The sequence below is a fragment of the Anser cygnoides genome, chromosome 11 (assembly GCF_040182565.1).
Source record: "Anser cygnoides isolate HZ-2024a breed goose chromosome 11, Taihu_goose_T2T_genome, whole genome shotgun sequence".
In the NCBI taxonomy this organism is placed as follows: Eukaryota; Metazoa; Chordata; class Aves; order Anseriformes; family Anatidae; genus Anser; species Anser cygnoides.
This window is the reverse complement of record NC_089883.1, coordinates 2,630,196-2,657,883: the sequence shown is the minus strand read 5'-3', so window position 1 is coordinate 2,657,883 and position 27,688 is coordinate 2,630,196. Positions and strand designations below refer to the sequence as shown.

The 27,688-nt window shown below is 41.7% G+C and overlaps 1 protein-coding gene and 1 long non-coding RNA gene across 10 annotated transcripts in view; one reads left to right on the top strand and one right to left on the bottom strand.

Moving 5' to 3' along the window:
• The window catches only part of MEGF11 (multiple EGF like domains 11), a 283,963-nt gene that overhangs the window by 90,630 nt on the left and 165,645 nt on the right, over positions 1-27,688 (bottom strand). For all 9 annotated transcript variants that reach the window (XM_048076269.2, XM_013193194.3, XM_013193195.3 and 6 more), the window contains 2 exons: positions 3,554-3,800; positions 1,780-1,900 (listed from right to left, as the gene is read on the bottom strand). In XM_048076269.2, the coding sequence (XP_047932226.1) occupies positions 1,780-1,900; positions 3,554-3,800 (368 nt within the window). The remainder of the gene's footprint in view (positions 1-1,779; positions 1,901-3,553; positions 3,801-27,688) is intronic.
• Positions 1,449-11,049, top strand: LOC106043654 (uncharacterized). Its single transcript, XR_007168186.2, has 3 exons — positions 1,449-2,185; positions 3,608-3,835; positions 10,810-11,049. It is a non-coding gene; the product is annotated as an uncharacterized lncRNA (long non-coding RNA).

Genomic DNA, 27,688 nt, shown 5'->3' with positions numbered 1-27,688 from the left:
CTTTTACTTATAATTTCAGTTTCTTCCCCCAGAATACTTGATTTCTCTCTTCAATTTTCAGTTAAGCTTGTTTCAAACATCAATTGTTAACTCTAGGGTTTCTCTGGGGACAGAGCAGCCAACAACATAGTTTTCAAGAAATTCTCTCTGGGCCACTAAAAATGCAAAGGAAAGACTCCAAGCTGTAAGGAACAGGGTAGAAATGGGCCAGAATACAGCTGCTGTGCAGCCCCAGTACTGTGGCTCTTCTTTAGGGTCTACACTGCATCCTAAAAGACCTCTAAAAATTTCCTGCTCTATTCTTAAATCTCTTTAGTGACTTTGTAGCTTTGGAAAAAAAAAAGAAAAGAGGGAACTCCAGATGATAAAATATAAGTAAAGAAGAGTACAGCAAAATAGCTCATATCCTCAGAAATGTTGGCATGCAGAAGATTAGGGGAGCTGATTTAAATCACTTTACTACTCAGTCCTTAGGTTAACTGCCAGAATAGACTGACAGGCCCCGCAAAATATTGGAATGCTTCCTTTATGCATTAGAAAGTATTCTCTAGGAAAGAACCTTTTCTTCCTCTCCACTTCATGCCAGTTCAGGGTAAGGTGTCATTGTCTTATTTAGTTTCTGAGAAGTTTCAGCTACTTTGTCATTTGGAATGCAGTATTATCATCATCGCCTTGGCCGTGATTGTTAGGCAGAGAGAGATTCTCAGTACATGGCTGCCACCAAAAAGTTTGCACAGCAATGTTCTCTCCTGTGTTGCTGCCTGATATCCACCAGAGTCTCATGGTTGGCATGTTTTACCTAAAAGCAGGTGCGTGATCAAAGATTCTTGAGAACCTAAATGAAGGCAGCATTTGCTGCACCAATCCCAAAGGAACATAAACATCTCGCTCAGTCCGAAAATGTTTTAATGGGTATAAGGGCCATATCAGAAGTCATAGTTATATGATGACATCAGGGTCTTCCTTGTATTAAAATAGAAAATCACAGTACTTGCATGCATTAATATCCAGCAAGTTTGCCAAGAGACTAATTGTCAGATATGGGAAAACTGCCAGGAAACTTAGCTCAGCTAAATGGTATGTAGGCCTGTGAGACTTGGCAAGCCCCGAGAGAGTTAATTATCACATTATTGATAAAGTTAAGGACTTTTAAAATGTTTGGCCTTGCTTTCTTGACACAGAGGATTAAAGGTTAGGGTAATTTGCTCTCTCTAGGGTGACCCCTGATGCAAGCAAATCTATTGCAATCAATGGGAATTATGCCTGAGTAAGGACGGGGCACTGAACTGGTCTCTGTCTCCCTGCGTATATTCCTTCTGCTTTAACGACTGCCTGAGCCATTGAATTCCCCTTGACTTCTCCCTCTCCCTGTTTCCTGAGAGGGAAACAGTGCAGTGTTTCTGACAACGCTGAGCTGGGCTTTGAGCTTTCTATCTCGTGTGAGGGCAGCGTCTGGTGGTGCAGGGAATATTCCAAAGAACTGTAATTCGGAGAGAATTTTTTCCTCTTCTCCTCCCACACAGAAGTGCAATGAGTAGTTGCTGCATTTTTACTGTTGTTTGTTTAACTCTACGACGGTAGCTACCAGTCAGAGACTAGTGGTGTAAGTGCTGTGCACACGTAACAAAGGCAGTTCCAGTTTCAGAACTGTTAGAGGTCATGACAAGAAATAGAAGATACACACCGCAAGCACACAGGGAAGGTGTCTGCTGAGACAGTGAGGAGTTAACTTCCCATGCCAAGCTCTAAATGATGAATGAGCATGAATAACCTACGTACCATCCATCCAGGAGGACAGGAGCACTCTCCAGTGATGTGGTGGCAGACTCCCCCATTCTGGCAAGGGCAGCGCAATTCACACTGAGCTCCGTGACTGCCTGGGGGACAGCGCTCTTCACAACTTCAAGAAACAAAAAGCAAAGAGATCATTTAAAAGAACTTACAGAAAATAGTAAATGAGGAAAATCCACAACACAGGCCATCAATGGAGTCCTTATGCAAATTATGAAACCTGAGTAAACCTTGGCTGGCATTACCAATTAGCCAAGATTTCTTTTATTTCTGCTGGAGTTATTTATGTGCCATAGATCCAGCACTCTAAGGCTGATGCATGAGTGCAATCTGTATGTAGGCACCGAATGCCACTGATCTCAAAGGACAACTCACATCCCTGAAAATTGTCTAGGTAAGTAAGTGCTGCTAGATGAAGCCCTCAATGTAAATTATGTGACAGAGCAACAACAGAAGCTGCAAATATAATAAAGGGATGGAATTAAATTGCTTGAAATTTCTTCAGCCACTACAAAATGTTATCATTTGCAATGTATAACAGGCTGGCAAGATCTCATGATCATTTAAATGCTATTTAAGCTCACTGGGTCTCTCCGAGCGTTCATGGGAGGCCGATGTAAGGCTTGTCCCTGCAAAACACAGCATCTCCTAGGCTTTTACACATTGGCGCTTTTCAGCTTTGCTTCTTTCTCTCACCCCAGGTTCTGAAATTACAGTAGTTTTTTCCATAACTGATCGTCCTTTGATGAGGATGTTCATACAATGTATTGCTGCATGTACACACTGCTGAGAGCAGGCATAGTAATGTCAATAGGACCACTCCTGATAGTAGGCAGAAGCTTTAGCAGAGAGTGCTTCCAGGACTGAGGTGATAAGGCTAGGAGGAAATCAGGTACTAAATAAAATATTCAAAAGGTATATCACTTATTTATGAGGGTTAATATTGTCTTTATTTTTATCTTCTCCTTCATTCAGGCCAACAAACAATACTAGATTGCAGAAGTATTAAGTCACCTGTAATAGATCTCCAACCAAATTCAGTGACTAAATTCTCTTTTCCCCTTAAATAATTTTGAAAAACATAATTACTTCTGAAGCTACTGAAAGATCTCTAATGAGTACTGATGTTACACTGTGGGCAATTTTAAACAAGGAACTATTGCTTGCTGTCCTAAAATTAATATGCAGGATTTGTGAATCCTACTGGTAAACTTTCAATGTGGTATATGGGGATTTAGCTACATGATTCTCGTTAAAGTTAATAGGAGTCACACCACTAAATCCCTCCTCACTATGCTAAAAATTTACCCCCTAGATAGTAAGCTGATATAGTTAACAGTAATGCTTCCTCAGTTAGATTGAAAGTCAAATAAATTGGAGATGGTAAGTCCCATTTGATACTGGACTGGATTGCTAATGAGTAAAATGTCCATTTGCTTACAAAAATGGAACTGTAATTTGGATTGTGCTCACATACTGAAATTAGGAACAGCTACAGTTGTTGCACAAGCTGGAAAATGTCATGGATTTTTAAGTTCACTTTAGCAGTAAATTTTATTTTGGTACGCAGACAGGTATAATTAGCAGCAAAAAAAGAGATTTCCTTTATTTAGTCTCTCTGAAATTCTGTTACCTGATTTCTACAAAGGAAAGTGCATAATATATAGATTGTTTAAGTTCTGCCAATTACTCATTGCATTAAAAGCAGTCAAAGCAAGGCTGTTAAATGATGCAGAGTAAAAGACACTCTCATCCAACTTACAACACCCCCGTGTATCCAGGAGCGCAGTGACATTCTCCCGTCTCGTGGTCGCAGGTAGCTCCGTTGTGACACTGGCACTGGAACTGACAGCCCTTGCCATAGCTCCCGGGGTCGCAGAGCTCTTCGCAGCGCCAGCCCTGGTACCCGTCTGCGCAGACACAGGCGCCCGTGATGGGGTTGCAGAGGGCCTCATTCTGGCACTGGCAGCGGTTGCTGCAGTGGGGTCCCCAGTGATCGCTGTCGCAACCTGTAAAACACGTGGGCAGTTACCGAGATGATCAGGTACGTGCGTTGCAAGCCTCTCATACCAGCCTCTTCTGCTTGGGTTGGCAAGCAGACAAAGAGACTTTGCTAATAGCAGGAACTTTCTAAAGGGCCCTCAGACTTTTTAAAACTCCCCCTGAGCCAGCAGTGTACTTCAGCATGCAAGGAGACAAGAGCATCAGTTATACACCTAAATACGAGGACTTGTTTAACACCCTTATTGGATCAGGACCTAAATCTTTTAATATCCTGTTTCTTAGTGCTCTTAGATAGCTGGAAGGAATGAATTTATAGTGGAATTAGACACAGAGATCACATCCTGGCCGCAGTGTGGTTAATGGCAGGTAGAATTGCCAAGCAAATCCTGTAGATTTAATAATGTTATCAAATATTGTTTCTTTGCACTGTTCCCTTAAGATAATAAATATGATAATCTAAAGAAGACTTTCTCCTTTGGTGGGGTTTTTATTATTTATTTATTTATTTTTCTGGACTAAAAAGATGACGAGGCAGAAAAGAAGTTGGGATTTCTTGAGGTTGCTTAGCCCAGGCTTAGGAATGAAGGTATGGAGTGTGAACATCAGGTAATTTCTGTGCCACTAACAGTGTGTATTAACATTATAGAAGGGCACCAAAGCCTACGGCCATTGACATGGAATGCAGATTCTCTACAAAATGTATTTATGTACAGTGAGAACCCTTCACATGACAATCCTGCCTGATCTCTCCTTGTTTATGGACCATATGCAGGATGAGAGAGGGAAGTCAGCAGTACAGAAGCAGCTTGAACATGATTTGCTATAGAAACAGTAATCAGCACCTGCAAAACACCCATTTAATATGTATACATACAAACCAGACAGTGCAAAGAAAACATCCAGGGGTTAAGATTTCCTCAGTAAGTGGTCAGCAGAAAACCAAGGCTTTCTTTAGGAGTCCTACCCTCCTCTTCCCAACCTGTTAACGTAGCTGTGCCCGCTACTCAGAATAGAGCTGCTGGCAAAATCTCTGCTAAAGACACAGTTACAGATCACGTTCCAAGTACAGCTGGTTGTGCTCAGAGAGCTGATTTCAATTATATCAGCAAAAACTCTTCTGCCAGTGTAAAATCCACTGGCATGCAGGAAATGAGGGTGTAATCCCAGTGACATAGCTGACTTCACAAACTCTTTTATTTGCAAACATGTAAACTAATCCCCAGGTGACACTTGCTGCTTCTCAGGGCTGGATCTCTGTTTCCAGACTGTGCAAGGCAAACGTAAACACCACGTAAGCCAGAAGCTCTTGTCCTACACATTTCATAGCCCTTTACTGCTACTGTATTTGGATATAAACCTACAATGGACACCTACATATCTCAGTTAAGTTTGGCAAGCTTTATGTCGCTCACCTTCTGGAGAAGTTAGATACCCATTGGTCAGTCTGAGGATATTCAGCAGGAAAAGAGGTGCATGAGGCTTTCCTCCATTAGCACTGCTGATCATCAATTTACAAACTTGTGTTTCTTGAGCACCAGTGTCAAAGGCCGAAATAAACCCAGGAAAAGACAACTCCAGGGTCTCCAAGAGGATCTGCAGGGGCTGGCAGCAATGCGCGTACAGACACGGCTTCAGGTCCTGCAGAGCGTGCAACATGCTGCTGCGCATAATCCTGCTTGTGCCTCACACAAGACAGTTTATTGCTTTGCCTCATTTCTCCCACTGCTGTAAGCAGGGATGATAGTTCCTCACTAACACCACTGGGAGCCAAGCAAACGAAATCTTACTCTTTATAAGTCTTAAATTATTACTGAGAATCTGTGGAAAGAGACGATCTGTCTTTATTTCACATAGACACTTGGTAAGACTCTGTAAGCCCTCTGGGGCAGGGAGCAAATCTGCTGGAGCTGCTGGGGTTTCCCAGCAATTTCCATTCCACAAATACTGATTTGTTTTCTGCAGAACCTGAAAAATAAGGGATGCAGTTCTGCACCTCCACACAGGGCAAAAACCTGAAGCACACAAGCAGAGCCAGTAGCCTTTGGCATGGGGAAGTAGAATGCAAGAATCAAACCTGACCCTACCCGAGCCAGGGACTTGCTTCCTACCTTACCCCACCTGGTATTAGCGCCCTGACTGCCAGACTGCGGGGTGCTCTGCACCGATGCAACTCCAGCTGCAATTAATTGCCTAATAGAAATGATAAAAGATATGACTTATACCTTCGTCTTCCACTGAGTGCTCCAACCTTCAGATTTATCTGCTTGTTTTGTGTTTTTCACTTTGGAAGAAAGTGAAGGAGAAAGCAAACCTTTTATAGGATGCAGACAACTCCTTTCCCATCATCAGCTCAAGCTACTTGGTTCATTTTTACAGTGTCTGCCCCAAACACAGCTCCGTTTATGTAAGTCTTATCTTATTCAAACACATACTTACTATTTATACTTTGTCACATTTGCTTTTCTCCCTATACCAAATTTCACTCTACGATCTAGACAAAAGGAAGAACAAAATGCTCCAGGAAAGAGCAGAAATTCCTCTAATTGATTGTAAAATCATTAAAAAAATATATAATTTGGGTAATAAAAGAAGCCTGCAGTGACCAGAAAACCAGCTGACAGACAGATTTTCCAAAGGCTTGTAAGCACAAGGCATCAGCGAGCACACATTGCAACATTCAGTACGTTTAGCCCAAAGTAGCTAGCCAACATGTTTTAATTATCTGTGAAATAAAACAGCTTGGCATACCAGATAGCTACTAAGAATGTGAATTTCATGGGGATTTATTAGTGAGAGGACATAAAATGAGAATTAAAGTACATCTGAGTGCTCACAGAAGACACGGAAAAAAACAGAACTAGAACCAAGATGGGGCTTCTACCATGTCTCGTTTGCAATGTCTGATACAGCCCTTGCAGTTGTTGGACTCCTTTTTATGTCCTTAAAACTACAAGAAGGTTTTCACTATAGTTCTCTAAACAGTTCAAAACCAGAGCCATAGCATGTGTGTATAACCGAGGCAAACAGCCCATTTTCTCTCTATTGATGGGATCATGTGTACACAAAACGATGAGGTGGCCCCCTCTAGATTTAAGTCTTGGCTCAGATGCCAAAGATTTTCTGCTTTAGCTCTCAGTTCATGCCCTGTACAGGCCACAATGAGCAGGGCCATCTCATGCAGTAGCAATACATCCACTGCTGATTAATTGCAAAGGGAAATGAGTGAGATTCAGGGGCCTTTTGCTAGTGTAAAATTTGTGATCATGGAATATCATGTTCACTTGATTTTACACTGCTGTAATCTGACATGAAAATGAGATGCTTGTTGCTCAAAGTTTATCAACTTTTTATTTATTTATTTATTTATTTATTTCAAGTCCCATTTTGCAGTGACAGACTGGAGTTGCAAATAAATTCTTTACCTATGTGATTTCACTGGGACATTATGTGATACTTGTACTGTGATAACACATAGATCTGCACTGTGGTAACCTCTGTACCTTTACAAAGACAGAGAGAGAGAGTTGATAAGCTAAATCCCAGTACTTATTCATATAAGTAGTTCCACTGAGCTTAATAGGACCACTTGTGTGAGGCTACTCAAGTGCATAACTAGCCATGGAGTTCAGGTCTAGTAGTTCCAGCTAGAAAATTAAAAAACAGAAGAAACAAAAGACTTCAGTAGCTGGGACACATTTTTTCTATCTATGTCGGTATGGTAAGTCCTAGCTGGTGTGTGATGGCAGTTCCAGTTTTTGAGACACTCAGCAAAGTAGCCTCAGCGCCATGGCAGCACTTGAGGATCATCAGCACCACCTCTCCTGTGAGCACAGAGACCATTTTAAAATACAGTCCAAGCCCTAGCACAGTCTAATCCTACTCTTGTTGATAGCCTCTATGTGTTACCATAATAGAGATAAATAATAATAGCAATAATATGTGAACAGAAAGCTGATTAAAGCTTACACAAGAGCTACACTGTAAATGCATATGCCATTAAAAATGTCAAAATGATACAGAGACTTTAACTATACCATCAATAAGAGAAGCAACCTGAGAGTTGTGATGTCAGGAAGGTACAAATGCTCCCTTTAGACTCCACGTGTGTTTGTCAATACCATGAGAGATGAGCCTGAAATAGCTAGCGCTCTCCTGGGAGATGCTTCATTATAGGGAGCTGCCATATTTCAGGTCACGTGCTACCATTCCCTGGCAAACCTGCCAACTTACTCACTTTTTCTCCTTCGAAAATATGACTAGAGATTAATTGCCACCAATAAAAATGAATATAACTCTGTAAAGGATGATGCTGGGTGCCTAAGCATAATTACAGTTGTCTGCATATGGTAGCGCGTGACAGGTGAAAGATTCATCCCTGCGTGGAAAGGTTGCTCAACACAGCACAAAGTGTTTTCTTCCTCTCCGCATCTCTCCCCCCACCCCGGAGGCTCAGTGGCATGTTGAATTGAGGGCTAATTGCAGCAGGCTCTGCATATCCGCCTCTATAGCTGTGCATGACATCCTGCTACCAGTTCTGTCCTGTTAAATGCACAACGAGGACACATTGAAGGGCTGCTTCCCCTCCAAGTGGCTATATTCCCCACTAGGAATGATTACCAAATCGTTCTGTTGTAGGTTAAGAGAGCTACCCAGTATTTAGGGCAGTGGTGCAAGCTGGACGTAGACGAAGCAAACACAAGTTTGAAAAGTTAGCAGATGAATAAAATACCTTCCAAGGAAGAGCTGCCATTTATCAAGGGACTTAACCCAACAAGAGAGTCAGAAGTGCTCTTCCAGTGCTCTTCTATCACAGCACAGGTACACTACTAATAGGAAACCAGCATCTTGTATCACAGCAGCACCAGCAGCTGTGATCTTGAGGTCTCTGCTTATTTTGTCCTCATTAGCACAAGCCTGCATGTGTCTATGTTTATAGCTAGTGACCAGTCCTGTACTCGAGGTGTGCACAGTCAGTGGGACATTCATCAGTGTTCTGCAGAAGACAGCTGAAAAAGTCAAGTGGTTGCTTTTTTCAGTCTGAGGACTCAGGACCACGTTTGCCTGCTGGCAATCTTCAGCGAATCCATACTTTAAAGGAACTTTCTGCAAATTTGTAGTGAATTAAAGCGCAGATTGTAGCTCATAGTCAACAATCAATATTCTGGCGTATTTCCAAACTGAGTTTGAAAGGTTTAAATACCAGCCCTTAAAAAAGGCAAACAGTAAACAAAATAAACTTGCTAAATCTAGGAGGACATAGTTTAAGATGGATTATGTTAGAGTTTATTTGGAATTTAGGGATAGATTTTCCTCCTCATATAACTGTAATACTGTACAATAATTATATGAGCACAAACTAAGGTGAGATGCAGCCCCACCTCTGTTTTTTCTCCCCCTAATTCAGTTTTGCAATCTGACTAGGTTTAAATGGTTGGCCTAGCTAATGCGAACCGGGAAAAGAAGCAGCAAAAGCTAAAACATACGCCTGGATGTAGTGAATAAAAAATTAAAATAATCAATTAGCTTTTTATTCCCTGTACTTAGCGCAATAGGAAAATTATAGGCCCTGTATTGAACTGGTATCTATTCACTGTGCAGCCATGATTCATTCTGGCACAGTTCAACACCTTTGAAAACAGAAGCCAAAGCTGCAATAGGTTTGAAACAAGGTTTGTGAAGAGGGAACCCTCTCACTACGACAGATCATGCTACGCTGCATTTGGCTCTGAGCCGTGCTGTGTGTCCCTCACGGGCTGGCAGCGCAAGTAACGCACACGCTGCTAAGGGAGTCTGCCATATATTGAGATCACTTCTGATCTGCTTGATTCCAAACATTGATTCTAAACCAAGAAACTGTTTATCTTTTAAAGACTGTTTATCCTCAGAATTTCCAAAACATGCTTATGGACCATGACTGTCCTCAAAATAACCCAGATTTCCAGAAAATCCATTCAGAAATGTTCTCACAAATGCCTGAAATTTGGCAGAGCACTGTCCCACCCTCAGGGACCTGCCCATGTGCCTCAGTGCAAATCTACCTGTACCTGATTAAGTTATAAAAAATGCAATTTGCAGACACTCAGTGCCACTTCTGGATAATTCATTAGCTACACTCCGCTAAGATTTCATCTATATTAAAAGCAATCTGTAATTAAAGGCTTCAGAGGCGTGGCTGGACTTCTCTTGCAATTGTTCGTGTAGCAGCCATGGGCACTGGCTCGTTAATCCCCACGCAGTAAGTGGTCCGCGGGAGGATGACAGTCTTCTGCTCCTAGTCCATTACCCACATGTCAGAGGTTTGTTCTGGTCCATGCTGATGAGCCATGTGTATAGCAGCCTGATGACATTCTTGATGGAGTTTTTCATATTCTCCATTTGCTTTTTAGGGAAAAACAAGCAGACCAGGGAACGTGATATATAAATAAAACATTTGACTTATGAAGTCAGTGTCACAAAAATCAGAAAATGTCAGATTAAAGGTTGGAAGGGCAGCGGTAATTCAGTGTTTGTGCCTATGAATCACGATATTGCCTTTCATGATGTGAGCACAGGCTACTGTTTACAAGCCCTGGCATTTTCTGTTTTCTGAGCCCGTATCTTTGCAGCCTTAAGGTTCCTAAACATGGGTTTCTGTGCAGCGGTGTATGCTCTGAACTCACCGGCGGTTTTATCTCCGATGCCAGACTTTCAGTCTCAGCATACACAACTACAACAAAGAAAAAGCCCGTCTCAGTGTTTACATCTCTAAGGCTGCCCAGAGAATATATTTTGCATGTGTAAATATGCACTTGTAAAACTATCTGCCCGAGTGGCGAGAACCAGAGGTTAACGTGGGGCTGACAAAACTTGCAGTCACAGTCAGCCTCATTTTCCAAGTTTATAGATCAGTCTTCATCAGACAGAAATGAAAAGATGGGAAGGGAACATCAGCTGATTTTCCCCCAAATGGATAGATTATTACTTACAGGAGGAAATTAATCTACATTTTTTTTTCCTTTTTTTTTTTCTCCTCAGGAACAGGAGGACAGTTTCTCATCCTTCAGGGAAGATTGTACTGATGCTCTCTGAAGTTTGTTGTCTGAATCAGATAAGAAACATGTGGCTGATTTAGGTCATGATTTAATCTCAGATGATGATCGCATTAGTCAATGACTCCCCAACATGTGGTACCTAATTCAATCACACTACTTTTGAGACCCTGCAGTTTGTTTAACATCCTCTGAGGAAACATTTTCTTTCCAAAGTAATCCTTCTTTAAAGAACACTCCCATAGTGTTCTGTATAATGATTAGGACAGTTACCTAGTAGTACATTTCTTCCTGGACAAATGAAAACAAAATCACTCCAAGTAAAGGAAGAGTTGCATTATCTGAATGTCTGCCTGGTCAAATCCCATAATGAAGTCAATGTATTTTGGAAGCAGCAAAATGGAAGAACATCATCTACTCCTGACAGATATCAAAGTGTTGTTTTCAGAATTTCCAACACGAGCTATTTTGACAGAGGCTTCAAAAGAAGTGAAAATTAGAACACACAAAAAAAATTTGAAGAAGACTTCCTATTTCTTTTTGCAGAAGTTACTGCTCAGTTTAATGAGCCTTTAACTCTACTGACACTCTAGATGTTACAAGGAGTTTAAAATCATGAAACGCTTCATAAGGGAGCGACAACATTCTATACAACACTGGCTGCTTTTCTTTTCAGTTTAATTTTTTTATAGAAGATGCTGCATTGTTTAAAATGTGGTTGTTTTTGGTTTTTTTTAGAGTCATATTAATGGGAGGCAAAGTCTGTTCTTTAATCAGAATTTTACTGTGGTGAATTAAAAAATACATGGGCAGAGCATCAAGAGTCTAATAAAACTAAATGAAGATACTATCTTTCCTCTGTATGAAACCCAGCAGTCTTTGCTCTGGAAAAACTTCCATCAGTACTTCATTATTCTTGTCTAGGCCAGGATTGTAATAATAGAGCCTGCAAGTAACTTATTTCCAAAGTCTGCCTTCCAACCAGCTAAGATATTCTCTCTCTCTTTTAACACATACAATGGGCTTTGATGTTTTCATTGACCATACCATGAGATTTTCCTGTAATGCCTCTGCACAGCAGTACTATCAGCTTAGCCTGCATGAAGGGGCAGAGACACATTTGGATAAGCCTAAAACACCGCAAACAGGTGTAGCGAAAGAGATCGAGCGTCCTTCAACAGCCAAGGGTTGCAGAGGCGATGGGAGGGGCTGCAGCAGTATTGTTCTAAAGGGATTCAAAGAAAACGGTGTAGAAATAGAGGGAGGCCTTTGTCACTGGAAATTAGGATCTGTGACTGTTATTGCTTGTATGAAACGGTTCAAAGGCTTATAAAACGCTATGTGCCAGTACCTACCTACCTAAGGCTACTTGCCTTATGTGTATGGTCTTTAGCTGAGGGCTTAGCAAGGCCGTGTTGTGGGAGCAGAACCAATACCTCTCCCCCTCCACCATTTACTACCGCCAGCTGGCTCTGCTGCAGCTCAGAGCGGAGCCGTTGCAGTGGCTGCAGTAGGACAGCCGTGCTGGATACCCTCCGGTCGCATCCTCATCAAGCTCCCTGCAAGTGGGCAGGGGGCCAGAGTCCCTCACCCGAGGAGTCCGCCACGCTAACAGCAGCCCGATCTGAGCACTGGGTCACCTTTCCTCCTTCTGTGACTGCAGCGTGGTATTGACCACACGGGATCGAGCGGGATCAACCCCATTCGGCAACACTCGCAGGGAGACGTGCTCAGCTCTTTATTTTTCACGGCACATAAACTGAACATCGGAAGGTCACCCTGCTGAAGTTTTGCCAGATATGCAATATACCTTTATTTGTAGTTAAAGTAGTGCATAAAGAAGAAAATCTTGCCACTAAAATAGCAAGAGATAGAGGGTATGTTCCTTCTCATTCCTTTTCCTATGCAGGGATGGATGTGGCCCTTCACCTTTGACTGCAAAGGTCAACATGCAGATCGACGGGAGCAAAAAGCTTGGCTGATCAGTGGGTAAAACAGTGCTATACACGACAAGTATATTGAAGAAATGCTACAGCTACCTAGCCAGCTTCAAATTATACCATAAAGATTCACCTTCAAGGGGATGTATAAGCACATCCCTCATGCATACCATAACAGACAGCACCGAGCCATCAGTCATCTTCAAGGTGGTCAATAAGCAATTTATTTTATTGCATTGATACTGAAACCTAAAGTAAACTCTGTGGATTGTGGTACTTGCTTTTATGTCCAACAGTGTGGCTGCAAGGTAAAAAGAACCTCTTCTTCCCCTCTGCCACAGTCCCATCCTATCGGCTACTGCTCAGGCGCTGCTTTCCAGACAAATAACATCAGCTTAAAGGGTGTTCTGCCCCGGTAACTGAATCTAGGAAAAATCTTATCACACTGCTGAGAATTCTGTTACCTAAGGACTTCAGGAGAGAATTAGAGCAGCAGAAGGCCTGGTGGCCTTTGAAATGTGGGTGTCTTTTATATCTAAAACAGTTCAAAGGCTTACAAAAAGCTATGCGCAGGTATCCACATAAGCTACTTGCTGTTCTCTTTTCTTCTAGGCATACTTGGATCTTCACATGGCTCTTTAATGTTACCTAATGTCTTCAAGATATCTTAAATACACTGCTGTCTTTCTCCTACAACAAACCATTAATAGTAATGTCCCTTTCAGGCACATAAAAAGAAGCAGTTTTATAAAAAAGTCTTGCCCTATGTAACCCAGTAAAAACTAGAATGTTCACTCATCAAAACCACATTGTGAGACTCAGCACAGTCCCTGCAAAAGCCTTTTTATATATTTATCAACAGAAGATAGCAAGCCTGAAACTACTGGAAAATATTTAAAGGACAGGAGACTGAAATACTGGATTATTACAGCCTCTTCTTCACCGTACTCAGGCACTGAGTTGTGGGATGTTCTGCTCACAAAGAGGCTCTCAGAAAGGCAGACAAACACTGCACAGCTTAAATACCAGGTGTCACAGCATGGGTGGCTCTAAGTGGGCAGCGGATGGCAAAGGACACTCACCCCAGCACCACCAGAGGTTGGTGCAGCAACGTCCCAGTGTCCCTAAAGCAGCACTTTAGACTGCAACGCTGCTGCAGCACTTCTGCACCACTTGCTCAGGATGCTGAGAGCGAGGCAGGCACAGGGCTCGTAGCATGATCCAGCAGTTTCTACTCACAGCAGAGCCAGAAGCAAAACGCACCAGCCCCGAGTGCAGAGCAGAACATAAAGACTCGCCTCTGACTGCCTCACTACGGCTTCCCCTACGTACTGCCCCTCGGCAGGGCTTTGGTTTCTTTCTGGAGAGCTATGCAGGAAGATAGAGTCTTGTTTCATACATTATTGAGATAAGATGTCTAAAGCTTGATATTTTATTTTGACTTTTGAACATGTTCAAATGCTGTTCACAGAAGCATAAATTAATGCCAGTTTCTAAACCAGAACTTGTTCTAAACTGGGAAATGAAACTTTTTTGTTATGATGTTAAACACAGACAATTCTTAAACTGTTTTACATTTTGAAAAACAGGATGATCAAAACTGTTCATCCTCACAATTAGTTCTGGATTTGCTGAACTGAAATGTTTTGACAAAATCACAACCATATGGAAGCCAGTGCTTCAGGAACAGTTTCACCCATTGTGGATTGCTGCATTAAGCAATCAAATGTCAGGCAGACAGAAAACAGTAAATCATCACTCCACATGTTTTTTCCTCGTAGTTTACAAACAATGTGTTAGTGCCTCAAGCATTAGCAATGGGTCAGCTCCAAAGCAACCAGGGAAACCTGTGCAGTGGATTCCTGTCTCTGCTGTGTCAGTACTTGGAGGTTCAGTCTCACTTTTAGCAGTCCGAGAAGCTGCCGAGGAGAAACAGCTTTCTCTCTGGATTAATTTAATTTTTCTCTTTTTTAGCGACAACTGTCACTGACAAGTAAAAAGCAAAACAGACATACGTGACTTCCTGGCTGGATGGCAGCAGGGAAGCGAATGGGATTTTGCTGGAGGAGAAGACAGCATCTGTGCATTGAGGGTTTTAATTGCCAGATTTCCTATAATGTTCATCTCTCTCCGTTTTCCTAGTGGTAGCAGAGCTACATTTTAAAAAGCCACAGGGAAGAAGAAAGGTTTCCAGACGAATTTCCAGATGAGGCCATCAGCACAATTACCCACTGACCATGCTGTATGGTGTCCATCACAAGCATCTTGGACGCCATCCAGCACCCCAAAGTCAAGGAATTTCTTTCTACTGACTGTCACGGTCTCTGACAGAGGCTGGCCACAGCGGGTTAAGTCAGCGCCACCTGCAAAATGACATCGGGGCCGTAACTTTTCTGTTTCCTTTGCTAAGCAAGGTTCTCAGCTCACTGATGAATAACTGAGCAGAACAAACAGTGCACGCACACACCAAATATTAAATAATCGATGAGAACGACACGACCCCAAAGTAGACCGTTTTCCTTGCTGATAAACAGGAACCACCCAGGGAAATGCTGAACGCTGCCTGATGCTCATGTGGATGGTGATTGTGTCGTGGATGGTGCTTTAGGAATGCTGCTGACACACACACGAATCTGATGACACAGGAAATTAGCATCCGTTCTTCTCCCCCTTCGGAAGAATTTACTAAATATAGCTCACCCTTTTAATATTTAAGGATATCTGCAGAATGTTGTTGTGTTTGAAAGGGTTCTTTCCTGACTGGATTTTCATCATCAGGCTTAGTAATCAAGTTGTTTTATTCAGAATGGATAATTATTAGTTGAATAATTAATTATTCTGAGTATGTTACTAAATAAATTCAAAGTATGCTGGTGTAATAAAAAAAGGAGAATTTACAACAATTTGGTTTCTAAATCATGCAATAAGATCAAAATGTGCAGTATTTTTGCACATTTAATAAAATTGCCTCTATCGTCAAAGTCCCATACAAACACTGACTAATCCTCATGGCACATTTATGAGCTAGAAAATATATTTTATCACCTTTTTATAGAACGGTCTTTTATAGAGTCAGTCAAATTACTTTAAACTACAAAGCTACCCAGCAAGCAAGAGGTAGCATGGAGATAGAAGAGCTCCAATTTCTGAGGTCTAAATTTATGTTATAAATACTTTATAATATATTTCTTCACTACATTTATAATTCTATGCTGAATTAAACATATGAAAAATATTCTTTTATGTATGCGGAAATTAATTTCTAAAGTATTTTTCTGTCTCTCATCAATAATGGTGTTTAACAAAGTGAAAACTCGGTGCAGATATCACTGGTATGCAAAGTGATGTGGTGCGAGGCTCGGTGCAGGACTCGGACCTCCTGGTGAAGGCACCTGGCCAAGAACACCTACAGCCTCCTGACCAGCATCGTTTCAGCCAGTCCTAGCGCGGTGAGTGACAGCAAGTGACATTCAGGAGACACCTACACAGCACTCGGCACCGTGACTGCGGCACGCAGGAGCCTCTCCAGCTGGCTGTAGCCCAGCTGAGGCCGGCCAGGAGGGCAGCGAGGCGCAGCAGTGCTGCACGTAACGGGCTGTACCTGCGCTGCCGCTGCCCCGGGACAGCCCCCGTAGCCTTGGCTTCGCTGCATCGCTGACCGAAACGGCTCGGCACAAACTCAGCCCGTCTGCTTCAATCACCCCTCTGATTGCAAAGTGGATACAACCTTAATAGATGCTTATTCAGCATAATTAGACTCTAATTAAAGGTGGCTAAAACTGTAATTACTCCTTCGTTTGCTCGAACCGCCTTCCTCAAGCCTTCAATGTGGCGACAAGACAGAGGCTGGCTGCACGGAGCAGAGGGGCACGCTCCCGTCTGCAGCACCGCACTGGCGTTCACCGGAAAACCAGAGAATAGGAACTGAAGACAATCTCAAAGTCTTTCACTTGTGCAGCTGATATATAGCAATTCAATAAAAAGGCTCCAGTTTACATGATTCTCACTCCCGGTGTTACTGTTCCCAGCCCTACCACGCTCTTTAAGGGCATGCAGGATCCTCAGATTGCATTTTGTTTCTCTGCGTTTTCTTCCATCACCATTACCACATACATTGTTTTTTATAGGCCCGTGTTGATTCCTTGCTCACTTGGGCTCTAGCAAAACAAAACCCAAGATAAGCTACATGATATTTGCTGCAAGATTTGCCACAGGCTGCACTGGGACCCGGTATGTTTTGTTTCCCTGCTGATTGCCGGGGTCATAGAATGGGAATTTTTTTTGCAAGGCGAGAGATTCAGTAGGCAGTAAAACTACACATATAGATACTGTTGGAGCTTCTGCAAACATTTGCTAATTAAAATTGTTAAATGTAAAATTAATTAAGTTCATATCGTACCAGAAGGACTTGTCCTTACAGAGACCTTGTAGCAAGAAAAGTTTAAATGCTTTATTGTTCTGTAACTTGCATATATGCAGATTCCTCTATTTGGCACATCCTTAATTTCTGTCAAACTAAAAGAATTCTAACATTTTCTGTCAGGGAGCTGGTGTAAATCTTGAAAAAAGCTTAAAAAAACTCCACTGTTGACTCATTTCTCTCATTCCTAGCAGATCAGAAATAAGGAAGACTTGAAAGCAACATCATGAGCCCAAGAATTATCCCTGCCTCTTGAAAGGCAGACGGAAAATTAAATTGGGGGATCTGTGTTAAGGTGGTGGAAATTATTGGGTTTGTGTACTTAAAAGATTAAGAAGGTGACTTCCCACTGAGACTTGAGAACACAGGTGCACATAATTTTAAAAATATGCATTTTTAACCTTTTAAATTTGCTAGCAAAGCAAGGAAGTTCTTGAGGAACTGCAGTAAACATGGCAATTCAATCAGCTTCTTCCAGACTACATTTCACAACTTTCCAATTCTTTAATGAAAGAGGTCAGTCAATTCTGGAAAGACTTCGGCAGTGAGCAACACAGTAGCTAAATGGAGTTGAAAACAACACAGAAACACTTTGTTAGAAACTGCATAACCAAATCTCTTAATTCATTTTCGTGATGGCTCTGGCCAAGAGTGTTTATGGCTGTTGCTGAAAGCAGTGCCCGGTCCTCTGCTCTTCCTCCCAGGATTTGCAAGAGGAGCTGCATAAAAGAGCTAACGCCAAATTTTTAGTAGAAGTTTGAAAAAGGACTTCATTTTAAAATGCCTTGTATCAGTTTCTATACATACTCTAAATGAACCTAATAACAGGAGAAAACACTGCTGTTTAGAAGTTTCTAAAATGCATCAGATGAATACAGATTTCAAAGAGGTTTTTTTTTGCCTGCTCCAGTGAGGTGACTTCAGCTTAACTGGTAGACCTGCAGACTTAAAACAATTATAAACTCATAATGCAAATAGTCTGAATTTCATTGAAAATCCAAACACCACTTGACTGCCAAGCAACAATGAGCACATTTTATGAATAAGCTAACTAATTCCGTTTTCCAAGCCTCTGAAAAAAATAGTAATTGTAGCTCATCATAGCTACACCTCGAAAGATAACCTTGCAATTGATTTCTGTCTGCCCTGCAATTACAGGCGAAGCGCCACGCTGACTGTTTACATGGCACTTAGGGAAACGGGCCCCAGTTGTGGAGCAGGACAGCCATGCTGACAGCCCTCCTATATACATAGCAAATGCTACAACAAAGACGTATAAAGCAGAGATGCTAATTAAAATCCTGATCCACAGCCCACTGAAATGAAAGCAAGACACCACTTGCTTTCCAAACGCAGCCTCATAACCCAATTTGTCTTCAGATGTGTTCTGGCAAGAGAACGTCTAGCTGCCACCCGCAGAACACCGCCAGGCTGAATCTTATTGAGAAAGATTTGAAACTGTCGATCCGAGTCCTTGTTTTCTCAAGTCTCAATTACTGCAGCATTTTCCTCGTGGGAGCTCTTTATTCTGTACCACCCAGGCACAGCTCGCCCCGAGCGTGGCCGCCAGCACTCCTGTGTGTAGGTTCTGCCCACCTGAGTCTACCCACCTCAGCCTGCGCTATTTACACTAGCTCTGTCCAAAGCTTTATCGATGCCAAGGTTTTACAGCTTCGTTTTAAGGCGCTCAACAGTTGTGCTCAAATATATCTGAAAGATCCTCCCTGGTCTCCATATGTTCTCAATTGTCAGCGAGGTCAAAACTGGCAGCTTGCTCAGCCTGCCGGAGATGTAACCGTAAGTCTTTGGCATTAGGGCTTTTAACAACTCCGCTTTCCCGATTCTTGTGCAAACCACTCAATCTGTCTTGGCATTTAAACTAAAGACACTTTTATTTGCTGTTGCTTTTGACTGTTCTTGGAAATATACTTCAGTGAAATACTGCTATTGTACAACACCTTAGAAACAGCTCCAGGTCTAGGAACGCTATACAAATTCAGTCATATTAATCTTCGTGCACCAGCACATTCAGCAACAATACTTTGGTAAGTAGCAATAACGTAAATATTATTGCTGCTAAAAAATATTTTATTGTTAGGCAGGTTAATTTTAACTTCACAGCTCGGGAATGGTTGGTACTGTTTTCCCAACAGGATTTCACCACCCCATTAAAGAAGAAAACACTTCTCTCCTGTTTTACTAAGGAGCTCAGCCAAATCTACCTGATGGCAATCATACTCAAATAGCTGAGGGCTTTCTTCCCCCCTCAATATTTTAAGTTAAACACAGAGGAGCAGTTAAGATTTTTACTCGGTTTTGATCTTGTATTTTGTGATGACTGGAGGAGTTTCACTCAGATGAATTTCTCAGGTGATCAAATACTTACTGCACTCTGAAACAGGGAATAGTATTCCTGAGAAAAATAAGGAGATTAAAAATGTAATAATAAAGGTGCCACGACATGCACAAACAAGGTCCCATTATGGTTCACAGTGGCCTAATGAAAAGCCTTTGTGTAACACATGAAAAGTACGTCGTGACGTTAGGAACTACCGGAGAGCCTAATGACCGACAACAACAACAGAGCCTTTCTCAGGGGATACTTGCACGCTCCATTCCCACCTCTTACTGGTGAGCACAAAGTTTTGAGAAAAGCTCATAGACATTCATCTTGTATAGCGGGTCCTAAAAGTCTGCCATTCTTAAGTCAGCATCAATAAAAAGCAAAAATAAATGCCTTAGCTATCCCATAAATAGAGCAAGCCAAGGTTCACTTCTGTATGCACAGACTGGCTGAGGACTGTTTACAGGAGAACTGCCTTAGCTTACTTTATTTTGCATCCTGCATTTCTCCAGGTGTAAGACTTTCCATATACAAGATTTTACCTTGCAAGCAACCAGCGCTTTTTAGCAATCAACTCTTCGTATGAGGTTGCTACATTCAGGAAGTCGGTTTCCCAGGGATGGTCAGGAGCTGCACATCTCACCACACAGCCCCGCTCTAACCAGCACCCTTCCCCTACCAGGCATCCTTCTCGCTCTCAGATCTTTCACAGGTACAGAAGCTCACAGAGACTAATTGGCTGTTAGTTGAGCAAACCACGGGAGTGTGTGGACCCAAAGTATTCCTGCACTTTGATTCTCCTCCACTGAACGTGTGCAAGCAGAACAGGAGGAAGAAAGCATAGGGTGGGGAGCATTAGATGGGGAAAAGAAAAACACAGAACGGGAGGAAAGAAGGAGAAAATGCACGGCAGGAAAGAACAAAGAGGGAAATAGGTTACAGGACGGAAATAAAAAATGCATAAAATCCAGAAATAACAGAGAGAAAAACAAACAGCTGAAAGGGAGGCAGGCATACGCTCCTGCTGTCCTTGCACTGAGCATTACCAAGGACTGCCGGCAGTAGTGCCCCACACAATATGCCCACGGAAATAATGAAGGTCACCCGCATATTAGAGGAGGTAGCAATGGGTAGCCCGCTACAACTACCACAAAAATGATCAATTTGTTTATCCTTGTTAACTGAAAGCAGAAAACAATGTGATAAGGGGATGGGCTACCTCTCGCTCCCCAGGGCCTTCCTGCCCCAGCCCATTTTGCTCCCCAGGGATGGGTGCAGGATTCTTGCCTTTTACCCTTTGATGGGCAGGGAACGATGACTGCCTGCAATCAAACAAATAACCGCTTCTTACACACACAACAGCTAATGTCTGATTTCCTGGGAGCTGTATTAGCAGAGTTTTATCAGTCAATTTTTAAAACTCAGGACAGCATTAAAAAACTGACAAATGCCACTCGGTCACGTCCATGTTGTCACAGTTATTGAGGCCTCTGGAGAGAGTGTCAAAGAAATAAAGCAAATTTCTTTTTTGCTTAATTTGTGTCAATTGATTTCCTATTTTTAATTAATAATTCTAATTATGATGCAGCAAATTTACCCAACAGACACAACTACTTTAATCAGCATGTATTGATTGTAACAGTAGAATTATCCCAATGCTCCTGACACCATTGATTTTCTGTTGAGCGAGAATAAGAAAACACAGGCTGGACTGACTCTGTTGTCAGCTAACTGTGCTGATGATCCCTAAGCTATGAATTGGTGCTCCTGACCTTACAAATAAAAACACAGGCATTATCTACTGCTTCAGCACTTCAGAGAAGAAATCTGGTGATTAAGTTATGATACAAATAAGGGGGGTTTAGCCACAGCGATAGCAGCAGGAAAATAAAGCTAGCAGAGACTGATTTGAAGAAAAAAGCAAATGGTAAGGCAGCTGTTAGGCAAGACTTTGTAAAGCTTAGCTCTCTAACTCTTTTCCTTTAAGTTCCTAATTTGTCCTCATTTTGGACAGCTCCAAAATATCTTCTTAACTTCTAGTGCATGCTGAAATATCTGTGGTGGGCGTTTCAGTACATTTTTGAACTAGTCTAGCATTTTTTTCCTATTTTTTGCAAATAGCTCATCGAGGAAGGTACTCATAGGGGCAGCAGGGCGGACTGGCCATTGACACCTTTTTGTGTATAGATAATATAGATAATATATATATTATTGCATATAATATAATAAGGAGGAAGAGCTTTGGGCTGGGACCAGTTTTTGCTCTGAGGTGTGAAAAGGAAAGTAGGATTTTTAACCTGCTTGGCTCATTGCAGAGCTAACCACTGTCTAGCAAAAGATAACTTACCAAGTTTCCTCTTACTTGTTTTATTTTTCCTTGATAGTTGACATTGCAAGCAGATTTAGCAAAAAAGCTACAGTGCTAGCAATATAAAAAATGCAATTATTCCTCTAGCTGTAAATTCATCTTAAACATTTTCTGTTTCTGCTTAGTCAAACTATAATATGTCAGTAACAAACGTGACTACACTAGTTAGCTTTTTGGTAAAATATTTGGAACAGTAAATTTGATAGATAATTACAGCAACAGTTATTCGTTCCCTGCCAAACCTGCAGTAAGGCCTGCCTGCCTGCAGAGTTATGCCTTTTAAAGCACAAGAAGATAAGCAATACACATCATACACGTTGAATAATGAGAAAGAATTCCTATGGCCAGCATTTCAGAAGTGGAAACAGACTGTGGTTTGATACAAACCATATCTATTTATGTAAAATGGGATTTTAATTGGAGCTACTTATCCCCGTGATATAAATGAGGCAATGAAAAATGATTGATGCACTCTGGTAATTATTGTTATACCACCTTGCATACTACAACAAAAAAATCTTTCATGTACATAATGACTATTTAAATTTTAATAAGATACAGAACTGCTCTTCAGCAGGCAAAATATTAATGCTACGTTTTGGGCAATATTTATATTTAAATACAAATAATATTTAACTGAAAAACCAGAATATATGTGGAATGTTGGGTGGATTTATTTAAATGGTAAATCAATCTATTTTGGAAATGTACAAAAGAAAGTAAAAAATGCATTAACGAGTTATTTTTCACAGTAGGAAAGCACAAGCGTGATACAGCACAAACTCATTGTCTCCCCAGGTAGAAAGAGTGGTAGAAAGTATGACAGCATAGATACAGACGGTCTCGCAGTAGTCACTGTTGCTGCCTCTTCATTTCTATCTAACAGCAAAGGTTAAGAGTGCAAAAACAGTTTCTGTTCATTATCATACAGAATGAATAGCAATATAAATTCTTAATAATTGTTATACCTATGGGGGAAGTGAAGCAATTCTGCTCATTTAAATGAAATGAAAGCTGGGCACTAAAGTCATCCTTCACTTCTTCTCCAGCTACAGAACAATGCCCCACCAGAATGTAAAAATGCCCCGTCTCTCTCCATCACAGCTATATCAGGCTTTCCGGAAAACCAAACAGCCAATAATGCTCAAAGAGCCTATTACAGAGTACAAGACTCGAACAGCGCAGAGACAGCAAATGCAAGAGTCCTATTATAGATAAGTCTTCTAAAGATAGAAAAAAATTGCAGAAAAGTCTGTCTATACGATCAACCAATGCATCATTTGTCAGAAAAGAAACGTCTAGGCTATCTTGAAAAAAATGCCAAGAAGTTGCTTGTAACAGAGGAGTGTATTGAATAAAAGACCAAACCAATCAAGACCTTCTGTGGTTATAATCTCATTTGTGCATTGACAGTATTTCAGTCAATACACTGTCATACACTAGCTAAGAGTTGTACTGTAAAAATGTTTGGAACATCGTATCAAATTTCGTAGCTGATGCCCTACAAGGTCAGAGAGTGGAATCATTATTCTTAATAGGGTGATTGATCAAGCCATAAATAAATCCAGGAAAATCAAATTTTACTTTGGTCTCTCCTATAAAGAAAAATAATAAAAAAAATCAATTCATATGTATCATCATTTCTAGCAATCAGATTCCATTGCACGGGAAAATCAGTGGCCTATTCTGCATAGAAAACATGATCTTGCTTTTATTCAAATCAATTGCAAGCTCTCACTCTCTCTAAGGGAAGCAGGGGAAAATGAAGGGGAACAGTCAGGTTTTGCAGGGGTTAGTTCAGAATTCTCTGCAGTTCTGGATGCAGATTAGCACATCCTGAAGACTATCATTGAATTGAGCAAACGATTAGGACCCGAGGGAACTGCATGGAGCTGTGACCTGCACTGAGAGGGCAGTCGGGCACTGGCACAGGCTGCCCAGAGCAGTGATCACTGCACTGAGCGTGCTGGAGTTCAAGAAGCATTTGGACAGCACTGTCAGACACATGGTTTGGGTTTTGGGTGGTCCTGTGTAAAGCCAGGAGCTGGACTCCATGATTCTTGTGGGTCCTTTCCAACTTGGGATAGTCTATGGTTCAATGAAATGCAAAAACAGAAAAGGAAACAGCTTATTCTCCCCCATTTTACCAGCTTAAGTTCAACCTCGAGTTTTTCAACATATATGTTTAATATTCTCTACTATTGTCTGTGCTTTACTCAAATGAGAGCAGGCAGTATCTTCATGGAAGTAGGGTCAGCCTAGCACGCAGCACAGGTCAGGCTCTGTGTATATCAGGGATGTCCGTCCCAAAGATTTGTTTTGTATATTGAGCCTCTTGGTGAACCTGAATCAAATGTGAGAAACTGAATGAAACCCTCAAATCATGTAATTTGCTTTCAGTTTGTATTATGAAACAACTGCACTGTGGAGTAAAGGAGAGAGCAGTGCTGTTGAGTAGGGAACAGTAGTGGTTGGTCTGAAGCCACAACAGGAACTCACTGCACTGCACACTTGTACATTGCATTGCAGGCTTCAGGATATAATTGAAGTGTTAGGCTTTTGAGTCCTGCTCCATTGTGAATGCAATATTAATGAGCCATATTGAGCTTCCCCAAACAACAACAGGGATAGGAATAATAAAAAAAAAAAACCCTGACTGTCCTTATTCTGCACAAACCTTAACCTAGCTCCATTTAGCCACCTGAAAAGAGGAAAAATACCAAAAGGAGAAGACATTAACAAATAGTGCAACATGGATCAAGGGCATTTTCCTTAAATCCCTGATTTGATCAGTTCAAGATATGTCTCTCATATACCAGTAATCACCTGGATACAGGGTTTAGTGACTAACTCTCATTATAGAGATGTTGAGTAGTGATTTTTTAAAAGTGAGAGTTAAGCTGAGAAGAGCTTCTTGACTAGGAGCCAGTGTGCTCAATCAATTAAATCATCATAAGAGAAGAAGAATCAGACCAAGGGGGGAATGCGTATGTGAGGCTGATCATTAGTACTACTGAACTGTCACCTCGGTGTGGGCTGGAATGTGGCCACAGAAGTAGATTGATGGATGAGTTTTGCTCAGCAGAGTGCAGCCCACAGTGAATTCCAGATAAGGTCTCAAAATAAATCTTACAATATTACAAGCTAAGGTGGAACTGCAGCCTCTGCAGCCTCACTGTAGCTCTTGAGCTAAGCAGGCCCCCAGTCTGCATAGCCTCGGGGCTTTCTGGTCTGAAGGAGGTTCTTCTGCCCAGGTTCCTGGGAGCTGTTTGCGGAGTGTTAGGTAGGTGCTGTATAGCAGCTCATGAAAACTTGAAGTGGAAAGGGCTTAATAAGCCCAGAAAGAGTTGGGTGAGGTCTTGCGACCCAGGGATGCTGATCACCTCTGTAACTACCGTTTTTCTAGACAACAGCTTCTTGCCTGCCAGTTGGAGGACTGAGAAACTCTGATGGGGACTGCTGCAATCCAAAGCAGGAAGGTAATGGTGGGATGTAACAAATGTAAGGATAAAGCTGTTTGGCCAGCTGTTTTCCAGGTTCGTGGAAGCTACAATACCTATTGACCTGCAGAGTACATATAAAGAGGAGATGGATGTCAGACAACTTACTGATAAAGGTTTCTTTACTGTGAGTAGCTATTTAAGCGCTCAGTATGCAGGGGCATTTTGGTTTATGCTCCCTTAGTAGAAGGAGAGACAAAGAAACTATTGATCCCTATTGGCACATAGAGCCAAACCCTAAGCAGAGTGGAAAATTCATAGTGAATTCAACAGGTGCCCACAACGGCCTAAGAGAGGAGACCTGGACTGCTGTTGTGATCCTCTGGTTTGCAAGCTACAGCATTGTGACTCTCGAATCAAACCTCAGCATATAATTCATAAGAAGATATGTGAATTTCCCTCATTCCTCACTTAGAAGGGAAGTTTGCGCTGTAAGACGTGTTAGGTTCATTCCTAACTATTACAAAACCAAGGGAACAGCCATACAGATGATTATAAAAATCATCATTTAACTCCCATGGGAGCTCAAAGACACACAGATCTGCACTGTTCTGAAAAGGCTTGAGCTGTGAGAGTTGAAAGCTCTCTTTTTGTCACTTTACTGCAAACACAGACATTTATTGGAATGAAACATTCAAACAGAGAGATCTTTCCCCCCAAACTGTGTCCTAGATAAGATTTACACTGGGGTGATTTCTGTCTGGCATGCACACAGCTCCCACATCCTCCTTAATAGTACAGTGCACTCTAACTAAGACTGTGGATAGTGAGTTGGCTTTTTATAGCATGTAAAATCCATAAACCAAAGCCACTTATACAGCTGCCCACTAAACCTCAAACTCCTTTAAAGACGAGGTGAAATCTTCCCCAAACCATTGTAATATTTCTGTTCCAAGAGTGTACAGTGTTGGTGATAGATGGCCAACCTGAGAGCAGGAGGAAGAGCAGCTCTTAACTTATCCACAAAGCCGGTGCAAGCACAGGGAGTAGAAGCATACGAGTCCTCACAGTCGTGTGTCTCCCTTATGGTGTCCATTCTTCTGTGTCCTTAAACTGCGAGGAAAGGGAATGGCTTGTGGCATGCAGATGTGCAGGGCTGAAATATATGCACCTCACTAACCAAAAAATAATTCAGAGAGTTCAGATGCATGACACTGATGGGAATGAGGTTCCCATTTTTTTTTTTTTTCCTGACTTTCTGGGGGTCTTAAAGCCTTTGTGCCACCCTTCATGCTGCCTTCTCATCTTATAAAGACACCCAATCAGCAGAAAAGGGATCAGATTTGTTCTTCATCACTCCTTCCCACAGATAATTCTCCCTTGCTGCAGCAGATGAGAAAGTTGGCAGCAGGGAGGCAGCAGGTGTGCTGAATGCTGCTCTCATCATCCCTCACACTCACTCCTGTGCCTCATTAGTTGTAACGATATCGGTATACCAATCAGCCTATGTGCCCAATATTAGCACGTGACTGCCCAGAATACTCAATTTATATCACAATTGTTTGCTCCCCATGAAATAGTGTGTTGGTTTTTTTTGTTTCTTTTTTTTTTTTTTTTTTTTTTTTTTTGAGCAATGCCTAGGTGCCATGCAGGGGGCATCCAGGGACTAAGCCTAGTGGAAGTCCGGATGCAGGCAGTATATCTGGCAGAATGCTAGATTTTAGCTGTGTGGATTTATCCAATGCTGTGCCAGTTAACCTCAGGGTCAGAAAATGCCTTGGCCTGATGACGTGCCTATTGTTTCCTTGGATCCCTCCATTTGCCAAACCCTGGCTGTTGTCTCCTGCCTTACACCCAGCACTTGCACCTCTCAGAGCCAAGGTGAGCAAAGCGCCTCCACAGAAGCCAGCCCCTTGCAGAAGTCACGGTGGTACACCTCATCATCACTCCAGAAATGTTAAAGTAATTTGTCAAATGGTTTAGATCACTCTTTATGAATGATGTGTCCTTATCAATACTTCCCACCCTGTCATTTTTTCTGTCATTCACAAATTTTATCTACAGTGATTTTATATTTCCTTCTAGATCATTAATGTAAATATTGACAGGAGTCAGTCTAATACCAGAAGCCCACTAAAAATACATTTGATGATTATTCCACACTGACAGCTGCTTTTTGAGATTTGTCATTTACCTCATGTTCAGTTTTTTTTTTTTGATGCATGTTATTGATACAAGTATAGTGCTATTTTTAAATCAGAATATCTTCAGAACTGAATCAAACACCTTACAAAAATATATTATACTTGCACTGCTGCCCTAATTAAAACAGGAACCAAGTCTGTGACAACAT